The 22,558-nt window shown below is 47.0% G+C and overlaps 1 protein-coding gene across 5 annotated transcripts in view; it reads right to left on the bottom strand.

Annotated features, from left to right (window-relative positions):
- The window catches only part of Pick1 (protein interacting with PRKCA 1), a 46,698-nt gene that overhangs the window by 10,218 nt on the left and 13,922 nt on the right, over positions 1-22,558 (bottom strand). For all 5 annotated transcript variants that reach the window (XM_077671438.1, XM_077671439.1, XM_077671435.1 and 2 more), the window contains 6 exons: positions 22,218-22,307; positions 21,586-21,702; positions 16,936-17,069; positions 10,970-11,062; positions 10,198-10,393; positions 4,441-4,793 (listed from right to left, as the gene is read on the bottom strand). In XM_077671438.1, coding sequence (XP_077527564.1) covers positions 4,477-4,793; positions 10,198-10,393; positions 10,970-11,062; positions 16,936-17,069; positions 21,586-21,702; positions 22,218-22,307 — 947 coding nt within the window. In that variant the 3' untranslated portion in view covers positions 4,441-4,476. The remainder of the gene's footprint in view (positions 1-4,440; positions 4,794-10,197; positions 10,394-10,969; positions 11,063-16,935; positions 17,070-21,585; positions 21,703-22,217; positions 22,308-22,558) is intronic.

The following is a 22,558-nucleotide window of genomic DNA, read 5'->3' as shown; positions in this document are numbered from 1 at the left end:
GGTTTTTTAACACGACAGTGTTTCATTCCAGGATGCGCAATGATTTTGCTGACGTCATATTCGTAACGGAAACGACGCCAGTACAACGAAGCAAGCAGCCTGTAAAGGGTGCACCCCTGCACGCAGGCTCTTCTTGCGGGGAAGCAACCTTTAGAACTAAACAGTACGTTATACTTTGGGTTGTTTGTTTTCGTGTTTGATATTTTAACACGAAAGTGTTTTATGCCACGATACCCCAAGATTTTACCGACGTCAAATGATGCCAGTACACCTAGCCGAAGCGACCCGCCAGCAGGACGTCGCTCGCCAAGCACACCCACAAGACAGCCACCGACCAGCAAATCATGCTCAGCTGCAGATTTCGCTGCACATTTCACTTTCGTGTTGTAACGATTCCTATGACAGAGGAATTAACCACATTTTTTTTTTTGGGGGGGGGGGGGGGGGGGTAAATCTACAGATGAATCTCAGCTTATCTCAGCTTATTTTATCAGTAGGTATCACGAGCTCCTTAACTATAACACATTAAAATTGGTGTTTATTTCAAGCCGGTGATCGGGGGATACCAAGGTTTTATAGCAAATACTGTCTAAAATATGGCATTTTTAGGTAAGCGAATCAGTAACGATAACAGTAAAGAGCATTGATAACTTCTGAGAAATGAAACATTTTATTCACAATTAGCTTACCATCGTTTTTTACCCATCCTTGTTCACATACAGTATCATGTGCATGCGCAACATGTCAGTATCCATTCTTTGAGACCTGTGCAATCGTTCCACATATTTCAGCCAGGAGATCATTCTCTCGATATCACAGCTTCCATTAGTTCAGCACAACAACGTCAGTGCAACATTTTCCCACCTGGGGTAGCGAGCACTGAAGTCACGCGAAAACTCAGCTGTGCTTGTGGGGCTTTCTTCCAGCAAGTACTGGTTGAGAATGGCGAACTGTCAGCGTATGATTGCCCTGATCGCTACTTTTAAAAGGTCCATTCAGGGAGAAATCGGGTTTAACCCGGTTTTCCTTAAACATGTTTGGGGTGTAAATATCCGGTAAAATAGGGTTTTATCCGAAAGTGGACAACCCCACATATATGCAAAGTAAAATTTGGAAGTTTTTCTATATTTATAGCGTTTTCTTTCGCTTGAAAAAAGCGTCTATCCCGGCTGGAATGAAACTGAGTCAGTTGCCAATGGCTATTCCTGTCAAATTGAATGAAGTTGTATTTCGCCTTCACAACCCTTTCATAAGTTTTGGTGGCCTGTCAAATACAGCCTAGTAGAATATGCTATACTACTGAGTAAAAAACTAGATCCAGGCGCAAGCTTTTGAATTTGCGCTATTGTCTGCCACGCAGTAATCACACCTACTACAGTGGAGTACTCGGCAAAGCAACAACCCTTTTCTTACGACAAATCACAGAAGTCCCGGCAAACTCCCCACAGGAACGACGAATCAAATGCCAGGGTTATCAACTTGCTTATAATGATACTGAAATACCACCAGAACGTGATTGCTATACCCGATAAATGCAAGTAATGGGTTAGACAGAATAAGAACATTTTGCAAGTATTTGGTGGGCCTTTTACCTGGCATTACAAACAGAAAAAGCCATTGCGCGGCAACACAGACTAAGCAGTGTATGTTCCAACCGACTGAAAGACCAACACACTTTGGACGGAGGATCACTGCTGCATCACCTTTTTGACTGTTTCATTTCTTTTGAGTGATTGACAAATTTCCCAATACTAATGTGACATTTTTGTTTGTTCTGTTTTTTTTTTATGAGTGATGCCACAAGCACAAGTACCCATTGCAGCATCTACAAATACTGCCTCTGCCAGTCCCTTCAGTGCTAGCCAGCGCTATCAAAAGCTTGGTTTTTTTTTACCATATTTATCAAGTTGTCATCTGCTGTCATCACCGACTGACCGACAGAGGAAGGCAACATAGCTCGGCAAGCACGCAGACATCACTCCTACTCCTACAGACAGTCCCCAGCAATAACCCTCCAACACCAAGATTCAATGACCCATCAGAGACAATACCCTATCGATTCAAAGCTGGGCTAACCTAGATTCTTTCGTGTGGGCCTCATAAAATCATGTAATCAGGGTTCCACTACTGCGGTCCACTTTTATTGGTGAATTTAGGACATTTAGACATTGTTCCAAATACACTCCGGCAAAACCTATCACCCGGATATTTACAGCTGTTGGGCTAGCTTTATAAGTAGTACAACAAAACAAAAGTATGATTCATCAAATTTTTGGACTCCAATGGGACTTTCGTTAAACAGAGCGTCCATTACCATTTTCCCTGAATGAAAATTTATACACCGATGTTGGGTTCTACCCACGGAGAAAGAATTATTAAGGAGGCGCAACAGGGCTTGCTTTAGAGGAGCGAGAAAGAAAGTCACGACGCCGGGCACAACACCGATGCGCCCGCTGTCGCGAGGTGCCAAAGGGAAAAGGCTCGCCGGTTCAAGGTCAGTCAGTGCATGGCCAGCTGCCGTCGTGGGCAGACGCCGCCGCCGAATCCCTTGCGTGACTGAACTTTCATTGGAGTCGGTTTGGGGCGGGAGAAATCTTTGCGTTTCAAACATCGTTGTCATAAGACGAAGGGCTTCAATTTTTTAGAACGGGAAACCTACAATAATAATAAAAAAAAAAAAACGTTGAGAATCTAAGTACGATTAGTTCCAGTGAATGATGGTTCTTATTCCTCTATGCCATTAGTTTATATTTAGACTGTCCTAACTTCGCCGCCCTGCCTGTGCAACATGAAAAGCGCACGCTAATCTGAGAAGCCCGCGAGGGGCGGGGAGCGGTGAGATTGAACCAGTCGTGGCGAGAAGGCGGTGTCGGCAGACGTCGTCTGCTCCAGGATTCCTTCTAGTGCTTCGTTTCAAGCGTATTACGGCTTGTAACTAGGGCAGTATTTATTAATAACTGCTGCTAAAATGTCCAGCACTTTTATTTATTTATTACGCAGAAAGAAATCTGGCAATTTTAAGAATATATTTGATGATATTACAATTTTTGTGCATCGCGTCCGTAGAAGAACGTGAACTATGGCAACACGCTTGATGTGTCATCTGTTGTGCTGCTCCGCAAGCTGCATTTCCTCCTCGCCAGGCAGTGACATTAATACGCCGCCCGCCCGTGCTGTCCCAGCCCAGCGAATTCTCCTCCTCAAATACTTCTTTCTCCGCAGTTCCACCACACGCACACTCAGTGCACAAGACCTATGCTCAATGCGACTGCTAGCTAAGCCTAACTAGGCTTAATGAGGGCAGGCCAGGCCTCAGGGTAAATGAATGCTGCACCGAGAGAAAGGGCTGTACCACAGGGGCCAGGGGAGCCAACAGAGACTTCTCAATAGCCACGGCCGCCCTATACCAGGCGCATTGACTACTAGCTAAGTATACACTTAACTAGGCCAGACCGGCTTCACGGTTAAGGAGTACACCACGGTTGCCAAACAAATACTGCCCAGAGGCAGAAAACCATACCACGCTGGCTAGAACCAGTCAGCCATAACACGTTCACTACTGGAACAGGGACCTCTTGAGAGTGGCGGCCATCCCATAGCAGTCAAACAAACCATTTTACTACACGCTAAGCCTAACAAGGCTTAACGGGAATAGACTGGGCATTACAGTAAAAGAATGCACCGTGTTTGCCTAACAAACCTTAGAGAAGAGGGAGAGAAAGAGAGCTCTACCATGGCAGCCAGAAGAGCCAGCAGGCCATGGCATGTTCACTTGTGGAGCAGCAGAAACCTTTTGAAAGCTGCAGCCGTCCCGCATGAGGTGCATACTTGAGATTTGACTACTAGCTAAGCCTAACTAGGCTTAGTTAGGCTAGGACGATCTTCACAGTCAAAGAGTACACTCCAGTTGCTGAACAGATCAGCACCAAAAGAGAGGGCCATACCACAGTGGCTCCAAGAGCCAGAAGGGCCACAGCGTGCTTGCTCCTGGAACAGCAGAGACCTCTCAAGAGTAGCGGCCATCCCATATTAGGTGCATAGTTGATTTGGGTACCAGCAAAGCCTAACATGCTTAACTGGGCTATCTAGGCTTAGCTAGGCCAGACCTCGCTTTTCAGTAAAAGAGTACACCATGGTCACCAAACAAATCCTCCAGGGAGAGAGAGGGAGGGAGACAGGGCCATAGCGGTGGCTGGGAGAGCCAGAAGGACCTCGCTGGGTTCACGTCTGCAGTTACAGAGACCTCTATAGAGCAACGACCGTACTATATCAGGCACACAATTTATCGACCACCAGCTAAGCCTAGCTAGGCTTAGCTAGGCGAACTAGACTAAGTTAAGCTTAGCTAACTAGGCTTAGTTAGGCTAGAATGGACCTCAGGGTAAAAGACTACACAGCGGTCACCAAACAGGTCGGCAAACAGGGAGGAAAAGTCCATACCACGGTGGCCGGGAGAGCCAGTGGGCCTCACGGCGCTCACTCCTGGAGCAGCAGGGAGCGCTCGACGGCCGCAGCCATGCCGTCGTCGCCGTCGCCCGCGCCCACGGGGCTCGGGTTGACAGCCCCCGCGCCGATGCTGGTGAGCAGCTCGTCGTCGTCCTCGTCGTCCTCCTCCCCCTCCTCCTCCTCGTCCTGGTAGGGGCTGACCGAGGGGTCCGGGTAGTGGAAGGTGGAGCGCGACAGGTCCACCTCGATGGGGAAGATGCAGCTACCCTTCATCACGCCGTGGCAGTCGTTGTGGTACTGGGACAGCGCTGACACCAGCCGCTGGAGCTGGAACACAATGTCCTGCACTGCACGGCATCAGGGGGAAGTGGGGGGTGGTGGGATGATCATTGTTGTTGGCAAAGCAACGACCGTGCAACGTGGTGGCAGCACTACAATGCTTTCAGAAGCCTCTTAAAGGGACACTGAAGTGATTTGTAAACATTGCGGGATTACTAGCGCAAATTGTAGTCTGGAGTCCATAGGCCATGTTTCGACCATTCTGAGCGCGTTTACGCGAATTTATTTAGTAGAAAAATCAATTCGAAAATGCTCTCCTCCTCTCTGCATCCTCGCCCATTTTCTGTGGTGTTTTCGTGTGACGTCAGGAGGAGATTATCTGGCAATTGGCTGCTCTACTGCACGGCTTGCCGACCTTTCCGACAGAGTCAGTCGGCCCAGCATTTAGTCCGCCGGCCGCCGACGGGTCGTCGCAATTCACTCGCTCAGTTGAAACTACACCACGGCACGTTTGTGAATGGAAGATTGTGCCTTTCTTTACTTGGTTAGTTTGTACACTGCATCAAGCTCCGAGTCCGGGTCGCTCCACACAAGCGCTGCACAAGTGCACATGTGACGATTCGCTGACTGGTACGCTAGTAGGACAATCGAAGGCCATTTGAAGGCGGGAGAAGAGTCAGCGAAGTCAGCATAGGTACTAAGGAAATAAAATCAACTGAAACTTTTACTGTACAGTTTAAAACTAGGGAGCAGGAAGCACTTTTTTGCGCCGGCTGAACAAGCACAGCGATCAGCAGCACAACCACACATCTGCGAACGTTTTTCCGTCTAAGAAATGCAATTGCTAGACGTGAGATATTGTGAAAGTTTGGGGTATGCCTACTGCACGAGCGCTATACAAGAAATAGCCATCTAAGCTGCTTGAAATGCTAAAACTAAATAAAAGTGTATGCTGGTTATATATACATTATATACCCTATATATCCAACCTCAGCAACGCGGGCTTGTAGCCGAGTGGTCTGAAGCGCGGTGACAACTTAAGAACGGCACCGGAAGTTGCCGCTGTGCCTTATCACCGTAGCCGGATGTTTCTCCGCGCGGCGCAAGTAGGGCGTTACTGGGAATATTTTGAACATGGTGTGAGCCGTTCCCGTGATTTTTTGGACTTAATATGCTTATAAACAACTCCAGTAACGACAAACAAACTGCGTGAGACAAGGCAGACGATATCACGCATTCATACCAAACCCCTTTCAAAACGCGCGCACACGGATGTCACGGGTCCGGCGCTTTGGCGGAGTGATACACTACATGAGGTGGTGCCGTTCTTGAGTTGTAACCGAGTATAGTATTGTTGTTTTGCAAGTTGCAAGTTCGAATCCCAAAGGGTATATGCTTTTTTTTTGTAAGTTGATTTTTTTCGTTTGCGGCCGATGTTTTCTAAACTGAGTTCACTATTTTTTGGCTGTAACGTTCACTGCTCCACGAGCGAGTTGGCAGAATGCGCGCAGACTGACACTGACGCGCTAGCGAGTTCTCATTGGCGTGCTGAAGCCACAAGCACTGACTACTTGCGGGCAGTGGGCACAGGCCACAACCAGCAGACCCCTAGCCTGGTGCGAACACACTTTTTACGATACAGGCATGAGTGAGGCAAGCTCCGAATATGCGGGAAAAGCGCATGGCATTTGAGCGTTTGTGGTGACGCGGAGGGCATTCATCCACTGCGTAGGCCTTGGCTAGTGATTGCTACGATTCCAAGCCGTCCTGGGAGGCTCATCTTAGCGTTTTACAGCCAACAACATGGCACAAGCGCGGCATGGCGATTACTGAGATATCGAGAATGCCCACCCAACGATAACGTCGGATGTCAAGCATGTTGTTTTACAGAACCGAAACCGAAATTTGTTTGAATGATAACCTTGGACAGCCTCCAATCACGGTGCCACCTCCTCCCGACGTCACAGCCTTTAGTTGGTGTGGCCGCCGCAGACCGCGCATGGTAGTCTTTCTTCTTTCGGGCTTTATAAAATAATTACCAACTTATCAGCCGGATAAACAATGAAAAGCGCGTTAATTTGAGCCAGTCTACGCAATGCAAGCAAAAACGGGAGCTTGACAAATTCACTTCAGTGTCCCTTTAAAGGGGCTTTGATGACAAAATACAAGTTTGGCGCGTTATAGAGACTGGTTTGTCCCGATAACAGGGACTACAATTTTACCACTAACTTCAAACAACTAATCGAAATATTAAAGGGGTCCTGAAATACCTTCCGCCGATGCATGGATGTACATGTACCCAAATAAAGCAATGTATTTGCAATCTCCTCCCGCAAGAATTTTGTTAAAGCGAAGAGTATTAGCTGAGAAATCGTAAATCAAAAACCGCGCATTATCGTCGCTCCGCGTTTCCTCCTCCTCTCGACTTACTCTCCGCTGTTGACGGCGCGCGAGCTTTGCCTCCCATGATGCTGCGCTCCGCAGCGGTGACGTACTTCCGCTATTGCGCTGCTACGTCGTCTGCTACGGGCAAGCTTTGTTGACACCATGAATCCCGCACTTCGCTGAAGGCTGGAACACCGAACGAAAAATCTGGCCGCATGTGTGCAGCGGCCTGGCCTTGCCCTTTCGCGGTGTTCGTTGGTGCAGTTGCTATCGGTGGCACATGACTTTTTATCAGCGGCGAACTCGCAGCCGTACGGGGAAGATCGTGCGCTCGTTCCCTTTGATGAACCGACACTGTTTATCCAAAAAGTGCCGTATCAGATGTGGCCCCGCTGGTGCCGGGTCTTATTTTGCGGCGGTCGTAATTCCTGCCAGCGGCATGTGAAAAAGACATTTTAAATCGATACAGAACCCGTGCACAAAACCCTTCAATCATGTGACCAGTTCAGCTTGGGGCGACGCGTGGTGGAGAGCGGCAACGTTGGCAAAGCATGCTCCACCGCGGCTCTGAGCTTTCTAGCGCTGGAGCGAGCGCCACTTCTTTGAGAATCTCAAACATCGGTTGCCTTGAAAACAAGGCACAAACCACTGTAGAACTCAGTTACAGTTGCGTGTTCCCGGTTCAGCTCGGGGCCCCACCTCGCGACATGTGGGCACTGCAGGCGTACCACCCACTCCCATTGGGAAGTGCGAGATGCGTTTGACATTACAGGAGGCGATGGTGTGTGTGTGTTGTGGACGTCTTTGTTTCGCGATGCAATGCGACGTTGTGCTTCTGCGGGTGGATAGTGCTTCCCATGGTCTGGATTATCTTTCTCGAGCGACGTACGACTCAACTTCGCATGGGGTATGTGCAGTGTGCGTGGCTAAAAGCCATCTCGGCTTGTGCGCCGGAGTTAAGTGACTTGCTGTTCGTCCCCGCAAACCGCGCGCGAGGTGAGTGCCGAAGTTACGACGGGCAGGAGGAGGCAACCCATCGTCTTTCAATCGCGGTTCAGACTTGCAACGCATGTTGTGACGTTGTGTTCGTTCGAAACCCATCTCTGGATTGTTTTGAAGTAGAATAAAATGTATGCGTCAAACCCGGGCATTCGGCTCAGGGCGTTCTCTGCGATTGCACGAAAGAAGTGCCACGGGGCTTCAACGCTTTCTTTACGGAACGTACTCAGGTAAGGGAATATCCATGTCGTGTTATGGCCGTGCTGCATTTAATACAAACGGTTAAACGTTTGTTTACACTTGTTTCGTTTGTCGTAAAATGTCCAAGCACTCCGGCACTCCGCCGGCAGATCAGCCGGCGAGCCGACGCTGAGCAGACGACTCATCTCTTTGCCGGAAGTGCGTGAAAAAGCCGCCCAATAGCAGGATGTCTAGCTCATGACGAACATCTGGGAATCGATGATGTAGACATGTGAAGATGGCGGCGTCCAAAAACACGAAGGAAAGGGTGAGAAAAAAGCGACAAACTTTGCAACAAAAGTGTGAGCTTTCCGCTGCGCGTAAAAGAGTAATACTTGGCACAGATGACGTTGACGGCCCAATCTAACGATTGCGCTAGTTCATTTAGTGTGCTCAAAACGCCTTTCAGGGCCCCTTTAAAGAAATAATGTGAATCAGTGGCAACTCCCCAACTGCCTTCTGGTGATTTCTGTGACACCACAAAACTGCGTGCGCTCAGTGGCCACCAGCCTAAGCCAAGGCCAAGGAACAAAACTGGGCGATTGCATCACTTGAGTGTTAACAAGCTGTTAGCACGCTCATACCTATTTTTCCAATACTTGCTTTGTGGCTCAAATGGAGCTGAGCGCGTCAGCAAAGACTAGTTCCTTCAAACTGAGCAAAGTTATATTTTGTGTTCAGGACACCACTAATGAGTACTATCCGTCAAGGTCCACGAGACGTTGAAAGATCGGATCAGTTCGCACCTTGTCGTTTGAGTCTTTGGAGCAGGTTCAGACAGACGTCTCAAAAACCCTTCTGCTAGGCGAACTTTCATTCCCTGCTAGCTTTCGCTCCTCCTTCCACACGTCTACCATGGCCGAAAATTGCAGCTATCGAGGCAGTTTATCGACAACCATGAAATCGATCTAGACATGACATACCACACATTAAAGCAATGCTCCCCCAACACTAACACAGCACTACTGCGTGCTAGTTAGTGCCACCATGCTCGACCCTAGCTACTAATCGCTGCGTGACAGATGTGACAGGTAGCCACCATCATGAGCAGTGGCGGCTACTTCTCAGTATATACCATATTTTTGCATGCATAACCCACCCCTGCATTTATACCGCACCCCCACTTTCGGCCTGCCGGAAAAAAAAAAAGAAATCCTCGCATATTGCCCTCACATTTGATACAGGAAAGGCTGCACCAAAGCTACAGCTCAAGCAACACATCACATACTATGTAGACAGAAAAAGTGTACATTTAGCAAGAAGAACGCACTCACTGCGAGGCGAAAGTCACAATTCACTAATAAGATTCAGTTGTTGGAGTGCGCTCATCCTTGCTTTTTTTTCTTCCTTGTCCTCGAATGTTTTGTGCAATCGCTGCCACGGAAGGCTTAGTCAGTGTTCCGGCGTAGCAGCTTCATGGCACAATGCACATTGCCGTGAAGCACTGCACTAAAGGAAAAACCCCATGTATTATCCGCACCCCTACTTTGCCACTGAAATTTTCACATTTTTAATGCAGATTATATATAAACGCGAAAATATGGTAAATTTTGTCATGCTGATTCCTAGAGGAGAGCCTGAGAGCTCTGGTTCACTGCTTGAACCACTGGAGGATGGAGATAAGGAAAAAAAAATACGCAATTCGATAAAATATGGCACAATAACTTGAACGAACAACGAATAACTTGAATAAAACAGGTCAGACAGTTTCTTACAATAAACACGCCAATATGAAAGGAAGGCCCCTAACCACCATCATCACTGCGTCCACCTTGATTGCACTAGCACGCGTGGGCGGGCAGTAACAAGCGTGCTCAGTGAGCACGGTGGTCTGATGCTTCCTCTCACCGTGCTTCTGGTCGAGCAGCTCGAGCTTGACGAGCACGTCGGAGCGGAGCTTGGCGAAGCGCACGCGGGCATCTTGGCGGCAGCGTAGGATCAGCCGGTACTCGTAGTTGCCCGTCTCGACCCGGTAGAGGGGCTCCTGCAGGGCCTGGTAGGCGTACTCTTCGTCGTCCATCTCCTTGACCTTCAAGCAGTACGACTGCACAGTGGTGAGGGACGAAAGGTGGCGTCGACTGCAGGCGTGAACTAGAACGCCGCTCGTGCTCTTTTTCTTGTGGAGTATTGCAGCAGGAACGGTAGAGGTAAAGCGGCACGATTGGCCACGAAAGAAGTGGCAAGTGTCAACCACAGCCACACAGAACGTGAACCAACACACCGCTCATCTCTGAACCAGAATACCACTCATCAGCGGCAAATAGGAGCACCTTGAGCGAAGCTTTCAAACCTAATGTTCACAGTTTCCAAAGGCTCAGCTCACGATACAAAGCAGACTTGTCAGTCTTTCAAGTCAAAAGAAGTGTCCATGTCGGACTGCACAGATGTGCACCTATGTACGGCAGGTTGTACTTACTGTTACCTGTAACATGAACTGGGATAACAGACCAATCCCTTCTCCCACTATGATGTTTTGTGGTATTCTTGGTAACAGGTACAAGATTTTACAGCCTCTTGGTCAAGTCTGAACCAACCTCTGAGAGGCGCTAAGCAAGAAGGGCATTGTGAAGAAGCGGAGGCACGTGATGCACAAGTGAGCGCACGTGATGCGTGCACTGACCAGGTATTCAAACTTCGCATCTGCATACTTCTTGATGGTCAATTTGGTGTCCGGTACAGCCTTGTTCAGGTACGTGTTCAGGTCACTCAGCATCTGCGACACAGAGATTAGAGAAACAGTGTGAGTGAAAGAGGAAAAAGGGCGTCAAAGGTTGGAGCATCGGCATGCGCTGTAAAGGGAACGAGGCCAGTGTGAGCATCACGGACAAAGATCGGCACAGGACAAAGTGAAAAACTTTGCCATCCCTTCCTGAGGAAAGTTGAGAGAAGCTTTGTCACATCAAAAGTACATCAAAAGGACATCAAAACCTTCACTAGAAAAATGTCCAACCGCTAAAAAAAAAGTGTGTCCAGTCAATCGTCAAACCTTCAGAAACCCAAATCACAAACGAAAAATGAACCCATGCCACTTGTTTGTGCATCAATCTACAATCTAAATATATACTGATACGTGGTTTATGAGATAAAGGTGCACTATGGTACTCCTTCACGATCGATGCATGTATTGTCTTATCTAAACAACTTCCTTTTCTGTGATTTCCAACTAACCGTTCTGACTAGGGGTGTGCGAATATTCGAAACTTCGAATAATCGATTCGAATTTTTTGGTATTCGATTCGATTCGAACAACACTTCTATGGTTCGAAATATTCGAACCACCCAAAACTTAAAAAAAATAAAATAAATTCAGAGCGTGTCTCAGCAGCAAAGTCGCGAAGCGTATAAACGGCGAACGGTACGTGCTTTCGCAGACTGTATCGGTGTTGTTTTCTGCTCGCGAAAACGCTCTGCGCATGCTTAACGCGTGCTGACACCGCCGGGAAACCTACCCCATGCTGCGCGCAGTGCGGCCGGCGGCGTCAACATGGCATCGGCTCCAGCCACGAAGTGGTGTGGGCGCTCGAGGGACCGTTTCTAACCGCTCTTTAAAATGCGGCTCAAGGGGAGACACGAAGTTGCTTGTGCGGTAAAGGAGCTGATAATGCATGCGAAAACGGTACTATAAAACATCATCCGCGCCGCTAGAAAGCGCCCGTAAAATATTTGCCAGTGTGCTAAGCCTAACCATCTCCGGCGGAGCCACGCCGGCTGTCTCGATCTCATCGCAAGTAGTCAGGCTCCTCCATTCTGCCGCGGGCGTCGTGCGTCATTTTCTGACCGAGGTAGGCGCTACTGCGGGCGCGAAATCGGCGATGCGGGCGTGAAAATACAGCGCTCGCAGAGCCAAGGCGAGCGAATCGCGTGCAAAAACGCACCATGCGGTTCACGCTTGACTGTTGCGGCGTGTAGCGAGCTTGTGCACAGCGAGTGAGGAGATGAGCGCGAAGATTTACGTGCTACAGAAAGGAATGCTTTGCGACATGGGGGTTAAAAAAAGCAAAAAAAATCACGAATTTCTTCACGCGAAAGTAAGAGAAGAAATAAACGAAAACTTTTTTTCAGCGCTCAATTTTTTGGTCTGTGTTGGTTCACACGAATTTCGGATGATACGAATATTTTTCGTGGTCCCACAAGATTAGTATCATCGAGATTTTACTGTATCAGCGCGTGGCAATGTGCACGGGCTCGGGCATGCCAGCCACTAGTGTCTCAAGTGAGCGGCTGCTTTCGGTATCTGGTGGAGTCATGACGAGCAGGAGGTTGTCACTGCTCCCCGAACATGTAGAGCAGTTAACCTTTCTCCATGTTAACATTTAAGTGAGTGCAGACCTTAACCTGTTGAGTGCAATGGTATTGTGTAATTTCTAATTTTACTTTGTATGATTTGTTGTGCAATAAAGTTGCAGTTTTTGTGTCTCTAGATGGTGAAAACTTTAATTTTACAAAAAACAATAAGTATTCGTATTCGAAAAATATTCGAAAAATATTCGATTCGATTCGAACTTTGTTTTTATTATTCGAATTCGCTTCGAAATTTAAAAAATTGATATTCCACACCCCTAGTTCTGACACAATGGAAGCCTGGTTTCACAGACGCAGCATGTGTCCAGAGATACTGGCAGAGCTTTTTAATCAGCCAACCGGTCTACGGGGAAATGCATTAGTTTTTTGACAGGACGCCATCGGTTCCACTAAGAAAGCTTTTGCCTTAAAAACTGAAACTGCCGGGTTTGATCACTAACTCCATCATGTTTCGGACAGCGGAGGAAAAAAACACTTTCAGAACAAACAACGGGGGGTGAATAAAATGCTGTGAGTAGACACGACCGACGTCAGCTGTGACATGAATTAGTATGTCTGTAGCGTCAGACCTGTTTCGAGCCAAAAACCTAAAAAATTTTGTGCACCTGGCATAAAACGTTTCCTTTTTTGTTGAAGAATATGGTCCTTTTTTCTCTGTCCTACGAGTCAGGCCAAGGCAACTTTTCTGTCCCCTCTCTTCAAACAGTTTATTATTAGGGCCACGCAGACACAATACAAGTTTGTTTTATTTGAAAGATTTGGTGTGTTACAGTGCCCCTAGCGCTTGTCCGGCAGCAAATGATACTTTATTTGCTGACAATTGAAAGAATTCTAGCCCACATTCTCATTTTTTTTACTAAATTGTGCATTTTGTGACGTCAGCAATGACATATACAGGGCAGGTAGTTGGAACGGATGTTAGTACATTGACTAAGGCTGCAGCAAATGGCAAAACATCTTTTGTTGATGTATAATTACATTTGCCTGATATGCTATGTTTTTATCTTTCCACTCCTGCTTGGGCCTAATTCTGGCGTGCAGTATTGTCTAAATAAAATTAAAAAAAAATATGTCCTACGAAATGGCACAACCGTACCACTCAGGACAGCTGTTGGCACCGTTCGTGAGGCAAAACAACCTTTTTGTGAAGCTGCATCAATAGATTGATTTGCCGCACGAACGGTGCTGCAGCAGCAAATTTGCGGGGAAAGTCGCACCATGCAGAACCTTCGCACCACAAGAAACAGTGCCCCCCCTCCCCCCCACCTTTGAACAAAATTATGGCAAGCGCTTTAAAAAGGGACACGTGAAAGCAACTAAGAATAACCTGCAGGGAACAAAATTCACCCCCACGGCATTTAGGTCTGTGTGAATCTTGTTGCCTGCAGGTTATTTTTAGTTGCTTTCACGTGTCCCTTTTTAAAGCGCTTGCCATAATTTTGTCTATAATTTACTACAATTTGAATTCCGTTAGGCCCCACAACCTCCTTCTCGCTATGCTCCTGCACTCAAGTGATGCGATCTGATGTAGCTTGAGACCCCAGTACAACCGCTCCATCATGTTTCATGATGGTGACTTTAAATTGGCCGCCATGAACTGCACAAACAAGATTCTGTGGTGTCGTGGAGCATTCGCCGGAGAGTGGCTAGGTAGTGGCCCCTGCTTCATCTGTCTTCCATAATATGTCCATCATTTGTTTAAAGTTCCGATAAGATCGACACCACCATCATCTGGACAAAGCCGTCTGTTAATTTAACCAAACTTTTATTTTGTCTCCATAGCCCCTTCAAGTGAAATGTGCATCTCCCCCTACTCCCCACCTCCCCCCCTTAGCTTCGAAAATTTCCGCTCTCACGAGAGTGTGTTCATGATGAAAAGTAATACTTCCCCCCCTTGATTTCCTTCATGTACTGTCAACTTCTCCACCCGCAACACACGCATGCCACAACCATAGCACCTAATTGCATGAGGCACTCAATTAGAGCAAACATGCCACAAACAAAAAAGGTGTGCTGCTCAAGAAGTTTTAGCCTGCGTATGAACCTACTCAAAGCCCAGAAGAAAAACATCTTGTAGTAAAATATTTGGCACCTTATGCAGGACAATGCATTCGCTTTACATGACACCCAGCAAACACTGCCCTCAAGTGCCCAGTTTGATTTACAACCGTCATCGACATTTGCGTCAGCTCTGAAGCCTTACGTACCAATACAAGCAACCGCTGTTTTGTGAATGCTGGGGTCACGCCGTTTTATTTCCACATCATTATTGGCCTTGTCTTGCCACCGCCCCTTCAATTCCCCATCCCCAAATTCCACAAATTTTATTCAGCGCAAATTATTTCCCGAAGCCCCTCAAAGGCTGCAACATTTCTACCTCTTTTGTGGAGACATCACATGGCTGCGTGTGCCTGGGTGGGTTCAGTTGTAAGCCAATATTCCTTTTTTTTTTTGTCCACGAAGCAAGCAAAAATGCCCAGGCATGCAAGATTTGGGCCCACGTTTCATATCCCAAAGTAGCCTAAAACCAAGCCATCCCCTTTTTACCATGGCATGCACCTCAAAGCCAAGGTGTAGATTAATTACTTGTACTCCTTGGCTAATAAAGCCTAATAAAACTGTTATTCATCCTGGCCTTTTATGGACTTGTATTTGCCTTGTCAGTGAGTCAAACCTTGTCACAGTGCCCGTGCAACACTGCAAACTTTTGTGCATTTTTAAAGGTGCTGTTTCCAACCATAGCTGGCCAGCCAAGGTCACAGTTAAAACAAGCTGTTGGCTTTCAAGAGCAACACTATTCCTTGCAAGTAACTCTTGCCAGCAACGGTCGAGCGATAGCCAAAGCTGCGTTGGATTACCCCGCCCTCTGCACGTCAGGATGAAGTGGCAATGTCCCACTGACCGACACGGAGCATTGGTATACTAGTAGTCTCGATTGTACCGCTTGTACCAGTATTCGGTACTCGGTATTGCACCAGTTGGTGTGGGATGGTGATCAAGTGGTGGTCAGTAACAAAGGAGTGACCAGCACTGGCACTGGCGAATCGTGAGTACACAGGGCTTGGCTAGCTTGCAAATAAGCGCTTCTGCACTTGTGTAAAATCCCAACTTCTACTGTACACGTAAGTACCTTTAGAAACGAAAAATTTTGTTACATTTTCTGCCATACAAATTGAGGCTGAAGCCCCGTTCATATTTGTTTTGTTTGTAGAGCTCTGAAACATCTGGTTAGAAATTTTCCTGGTGTAATTATTGCGCTCCATATTTTCATTCACAAATTTTTTGTGAAAAAAGTGCGAGCACTATACGAGTAAATGCAGTAGTAGACGGTTCAGCATTCCAGTATTGAGGATGGGAAGGAAAGTCGCACTCTCAAAAGAATGTGCTTAGCCTAAAGCTAAGTTTCAAGTGCCAGTTTCACTGCCACTTTTTCTGTATCTGTATTTTATAAAACAGGATTTACTATTATTGTAAGGATATCGCAGACTGTCAGCAGCAGCTCCAACGGCTGCTTGCTTTTTTTAACCCGGTGGTCACTCCACAGAACAAGCCACCCGTGATGATGACCATGTACAGATGATGATTTTAATGGGCATGCACGAATGAGAGAGATTAATCCCACCATTTGATGGTGGGTGGCCAGAGTACTTGGTAGTCTTACTGGGCAACAATTACCCAATGATGCTGACTGCATGAACATACGCTCACATTTCCATCGTCATCATTAAATTCCCTCCTCCCTCTCTTTTTTGAATCTGTATGATAATAGAGCCTGCACCCTCACAGCCATCCAAACAACCCTACCACTCAATGCCTTCCCTTTGGCCATCCCCAATGTGGCCTTCATCTGTGGAAGAGAGATAATATTTGCCATCCCTTCATAAAGAAAGCTGAGGGAAGCGCGAAACCTAAAAGGGCGTCAACGCATCACCAAACCTTCAAAGCCATATCACAAGCAAAGAACGACCCACGCGACGATTTTTCGCGCACTAAGTAAACACATCTACGAACGACCTCAATGTACACCGATCCATGGTATAAAGATATACTCTTGTACTCCTCCTTTATGATCAATGTGCGTACGGAACCGTGCCTTTTTCGGGATTTCCAAGTCAGCGTTTTGACACAATGGAAGCCCATTTTCACGCATGCGCCGTGTGAACAGAGATTTTATGGGACCTCTTCGGTCGACCAATCAGTCTATGGGGAAATGTACGTATTAGTTTTTTGAAAACGCCATTGGTACCACTAGGAAAAAAAAGCACAGCCCGGATGCACACTCACGGGTCGCACGGTCTTGAGCAGCTTGATGCCGTACTTCTCGATGCTCCGGTGGGCCTCTCCGAAGCGGGTGAAGGCCTCGCTGGCCCTCGGCTGGGGCTCCCGCACCCCGATCTCCGCAAACACGTCCCCGAACGCTGTGTGACAAAGAGGAGGGAAAAAGACTCGTTTCGAAAGGTGCTTTTCCATCTAGTACCTATCTTGCAGGGGTGGCATTCATATCGATCTCACTGCGATTCCTTCTGTCTGTTAATAAACGCAGGACCTCTTCTTCCCTCCAGTTTCACCACTAATTTGAGAACATGCCAGCACTTATTTTCTCATTAACGCTCTTGTGATTGATTGTAGGGTTTAACGCGCTGAGACAACGCAGGCGATGAGCTGCGCCGTAGTGGAGGCCTCCGATTAATTTTGACCAGCTGGGGATCTTTGTCGTGCGCCGAAACCTCGTACACATGGGTGTTTTTGCCTTTCGCCTCAATCAGAAAAGTGGCCACCACAGCCAGGAATCGAACCCGCGACCTCGTGCTCAGCAGCGCATCATTAATGCTCTTTCACTGAACTTGCAGGGGTACCCAGGAAAACTGGTGAAAAAACATGCCGCACAAATGAAGAGACTAGGTACAAGGACAGTCACTGGACTTGCAACAAAATTTTATTGTAAGAGCTCTCATAAATACTTTTTTCCCCGTAAACAGTGCAGGTGCAGATGGGTCACCCCTCAATAAAATTTCGTTGCAAGTCCAGTGACTGTCCTTGTATACCTAGTCTCTCCTTTTGTTCGCGGGTTTTCCTGAACATCACGAACCAACAGGCCCAGACTTCCACTTCACTGCAGCGGTAGTGTCATTTCACAAAACTTTAGTGTCCTCAGCATCTGTTCAAAGTTGGTCAACGTGAATCTGTCACCCCACAACTGAATTGCCCTGCTAGTGCGAATTCTGTGTCGGCAATCAGAATGATCGGTCGTCAATATTTTCTCTTTCCCTACACTCAATTTTGATCACCATTCCAGCAGAATTTCTCTTGGCAATGGAGCTCTGTGGCTCCGCTCAGTATTCTCTCTTCTAATTAGATTAAATACTCGATGGTGCCACCAGTACAGGTCCTTTATTCATTTTTTCTCACAGCAGCCAGGACCTATCTACGAAACCAGCATTCATCACCTCTTGCTGACTTTACCGTCAACCGCATGTTTTCAACTCAACCCTCAGTAATCTCTTTTATTCTTTTATTTTCCTCAAAACATGGCCAATCAAAATATTAGATCAGTCCCTAGTTGTGCCAGTAATTTCTGTAATCTCAAGCACAGAGCTAAATACTCGACACTTTTAAGCACTATACTCTCACCTACAACAAGTGTGGGTGCCTGGTACATTGATAAGGTTGTGAGGGCAACGTTTCAAAGTGTTCCCCAACTGTTTCGAGACCACCTTTCAGTTAGTTAAACGGCACAGAGGCCACAATAGGAGTTATTGCCTTTGCGAAAACATTTCAACCTTTGTACCTGCACCGCAGCGTTACCAATAAAAACACCCCTTTCCAGCTTTGGTTCAACAATGGCTCTGTGCATCGTAGTCTGTTGACAAGAGAAAGAGGCAAGTTCGAAATCTCAGAATAATAATAGTACCACAAATAAATTACACGGCATTTGTTTCACGATGTAAAGCTTCTTTCAAGTGTCGCCAGGTTGTAAAAAATTCCCCGCATTTCCCCGAGGGGAAGAATGTGAAAGTGCGAATGCACGAGTTGAATTTGCGCGGTTCGGTAATGTTCGCGAAAGAGAGATCACACACACACACACACACAACTACAAAGAAAGAAAGATGCATTTATTCACAGACACCTATTTGTGTTGTCGTTGTACTTGATTGCTAGAGCGGATCTCAGCTTTGAAATTTCGTGTCAGTACTCCTTTAAGCGGGTGCATTAGCCCTTCTCACGCCCGATTCCTGGCCAATCCCCCACGTGGGTATGTGCCATGTCAGCGGCCAGGCAGCGCGCGCCCATCTCCCCCCGTTGCCAAGGAAGACGAGGAGATTCCTGGCCAATCCCCCACGTGGGTATGTGCCATGTCAGCGGCCAGGCTGCGCGCGCCCATCTCCACGTGCGCGGACATCGCCGGTGGACGCAGGTTCAGGGTCGCTTAAGAAGTGCATTGCACTTAAAAGAATTTTTCGACAAGTAATTATTCCTAGCGGGCTTTGCTGTTTGAAAGAAGGGGTTTAAACAACCACCTGCTGGAATTAGGCGGTGATAAACTGAAAAATAAGTGCACACGGCAAACACTGCCAATGCAGCAACAGCTACACGAGTAGAAAAAGGGTGTGAAGGCCAAGGATGCAATGAAATAAACTCGATATGTTGGAACCACTGGAACAAACAAATGTTGATTGAGAAGCTGACACAGATGATGAGAGTGCGTGATAGACGTGAGTGCCATGAGTGAAGCAAGTCATAACTGGAACAGCGAAATGCGTGCTTACTAATGGCAAAAACAGAAGCAGTTACTGGTACATGTGAGAATGGCCGGTAGCTCCGCATTTTATCCCATCTTTTCTGTTATTCTTGAAGTTACCGCTAAGCATCAGTGGTGTTCTCCAAACATGTGCGCAGCCAGAAAAAATAGACGAATTTCATGTGCTTCTCACCGATCGTGAACTAACAAAGAAAAGAAGTGCAGGCAGGTGAGGTTGATAAATTTTTTAAGATAGAAAAAAAAAAAAAAAAAAAAACAGAGCAGGAGGAGCTGGCAATAAAGCGAACCGCGACTGTTCGTACAAATGAAATGAATGACATTACCAAATAGTAAAAAAGGCATATAACAGGGGTATTTAAATACATAATGCATTGTTTCCATGGGGAGTTTGCAAAGACTGCAATGACTCGTCATACCACCAGGGCTACCGCCTAAAACAGGCATGTACACTACTAGTTTCATTTTGCAATTTGCCCAAGCAGTCCTAGCATCTGTAATGATTTGGAGGATACAACGACATTGCCTTCATCCATTCCCCGCAGGGTGCCAGCCTAAAAGACAGGGTGACTCCCCTTGTGGGCCCAACTAACATGCACGAAAAGTTCCTACATGTGGCATGAGCATAAAGAGAGGCAGATAGTCAGCCCATCGAATCACCACAAACCCACTCTTGTCTCTCCCCTGCCCGTTTCAAGACCAATGTGTTTCGTGTCTGCAAGAGTGCCACGACAAGTATGATGAGCCAAGTCCTGATCCCAAGTTCAATTTAAAAGTTCCCCCATTTCCCCTATAGCCACATTTGGTGGCCCATGTCAGGGAGAAAGAAATGGAGTGCATGGAACACAAAGCTGCCTGAAGTGTTCTTCAAGTCCAGGATTGTCAACCTGCCCGTGTGGAACTGTCTCTCTTGCCAAGCAGGGCTACAACCACATTGCTGGACGGCCCTGCAATCTCGTTCTAGCAAAAAATAAGACAAGCTGCAGAAGCAGAATCACGATCAAGCTTCTCTTCGCGCCACCAACTAACTGCTTCAACAACATGACACACCGCATACACCAGCATAAAGTGGTATGAGAGAATAAAAAGGAAGGCGGCTTTCACCGAGTGGCAACAGTATTGAAGGGACCGTGAAGATTAAACACAAGTCTGGTTCATTAAAAAGGCTGGTGATAACGACACCAACTTTATCTCAAACTTCAACAAAATAATGAAGATATTAAAGAAAACAGGTGAAGCAGTGTCGACTCCCCAGCCTCTTTGAGGCAGCACCTCTATGACGTCGCAGAACCTCGTTTCCGAGGCCACCGACCCCCCAAGCTGATGCCAAGACACGACTGTGCCATTGTAGTGGCCCCTCTCTTCCCATCAGATCACATCGCTTGCATGCTAATGCAGTTGACATGGTGATAACTATGTCCCTACTGCTTGCCCACGTTAAGTTGGTGAGGCACAAAATGTGAAACGTTTTCAATATTCCCTCCATTTATTCAATTTAAAAAAAAACACCTTTCGTGGCTGTAATGGAGCTGAATGAGCTATCAAGAGCTAGATTTTTCAGATGGAACAAAGCTGGATGCTGTTTTCATGGCACACTGAACATTAGTGCACTTTTCCCGTTGCCTAGACCAAGCAGGGATACTTGTTATCTGCAGGATGCCTTTAATCAGAACAAAGACCACTCAGACGCCCCACCTTGGTGCATGCATGGCCTATGCGCCCTTTGCAGGTAACACGCCCGCATGCCTGTCATGGTGGAAGGAAAAAATTGCTGATGGAGCTGACACAATATACCTCATACTAACTGCCTCTCTGTTTCATTCACTGCAGTGTGTCATAGAAGCTACCAATGGAAAAAAAAAAAATAACAGAACCAATACACGTTTGCAGATGGTGACAGGCGTTATGAGTCTCCACAACTAAGCGGGGTTTCCTTTATGCACTGATAACAAAGAGGGCGCTCATCACCCACAATTATCCAACAAATGTAGACCTCTCCAAACTGTGGAAAAATTAAAAGAAAAGAAAAGAAACCACCGCCCTCAATACTATACATGCAGGAACAAGTGTTTGCCTGTATAGTTATGCCTTCCCATCATCAAAGACTGTCAGAATACAGCAAGCAAGCAAGCGAGAAAGGAAGGAAGGGAGGTAACGAGGCAGGGAAGCGGACTCACTGCGGTAGACGTGGCAGATGTCGAAGAAGGCCTTGAGCATGTGGTGGGTGTGCTCCATGAGGCCCTTGTAGATCTGCTCGTTGCGCGACAGCTCCTCCAGCTTCTTCACCAGGCTGTCTGCGGGAAAGAAGAACAGGCCACGGGAGAGGGGACCACGTCTCTCAAAATAACACAGCACCCCTTTTCAACAGGACCCGAGATGAAAAAAAAAAAAAAGAACCACCACCACAGCATAATATGGGCATACAGGAGAACTGCTTCAGAGATTTCCCTTGGCAACGAAAAGTATTTTTCTCCTAAAATTACAGCAATGAATAACTCTCAAATGTTGTGCTGCCAGGGAATGCCAGCAATCATCAGGTGGAGCTAAAGAAGGAAAAAGGTAAAAAAAGAAAAGGAAACTCAGTAAGCTCGGCAGAACAGAGCAGGAGGAAGATTGCAACGATGGCTGGTAACAAAGCATGCTTCACAGCACAGCGTGCAACGCAGCAAAGCTGCATTCTGGGCAGAAATCTGCAAATCGTCCACTCCGCAACTTAAATTTTCAGATCTGTCAATTACTGGTGCAGGTTACATGTGCCAAAATACAGTAATCAGCAGAACCTGTCGTCAGCTAGAGAGAAGGATCTCACCGTTGCAGAGGATGGCCCGGCTCAGGCCCAGGGCATCGGCCGTGGTCGAGCTCATGTTCTCCACAATGCGGTGCTTGGCCTTCTTGAGCACTGCAACACGAGGACGAGGTCAACAGTGAGGCAGGCTATAAAAAGGGGGGGGGTGAAAAAGACTCCCACATTTTGCTGTTTTTGTGTTCTCTCTTCACTGGATAGGGCGTTTACAATAATGCATATATTAAATGTAAGGCATGACTCCTTGATTCCTTTCACAGGTCATTCGTGCAGAGAACACTTTTGGGTGAACGGTTATGCAAACAGAAATTTGAGTCCCATCTTCGTAACAGACACAAATATGTCCC

The sequence above is a fragment of the Haemaphysalis longicornis genome, unplaced genomic scaffold, assembly GCF_048455015.1.
Source record: "Haemaphysalis longicornis isolate Haplotype H1 unplaced genomic scaffold, Haemaphysalis longicornis Haplotype H1 scaffold_5, whole genome shotgun sequence".
Classification (NCBI taxonomy): domain Eukaryota; kingdom Metazoa; phylum Arthropoda; class Arachnida; order Ixodida; family Ixodidae; genus Haemaphysalis; species Haemaphysalis longicornis.
This window is presented reverse-complemented; position numbering and strand designations above follow the sequence as displayed.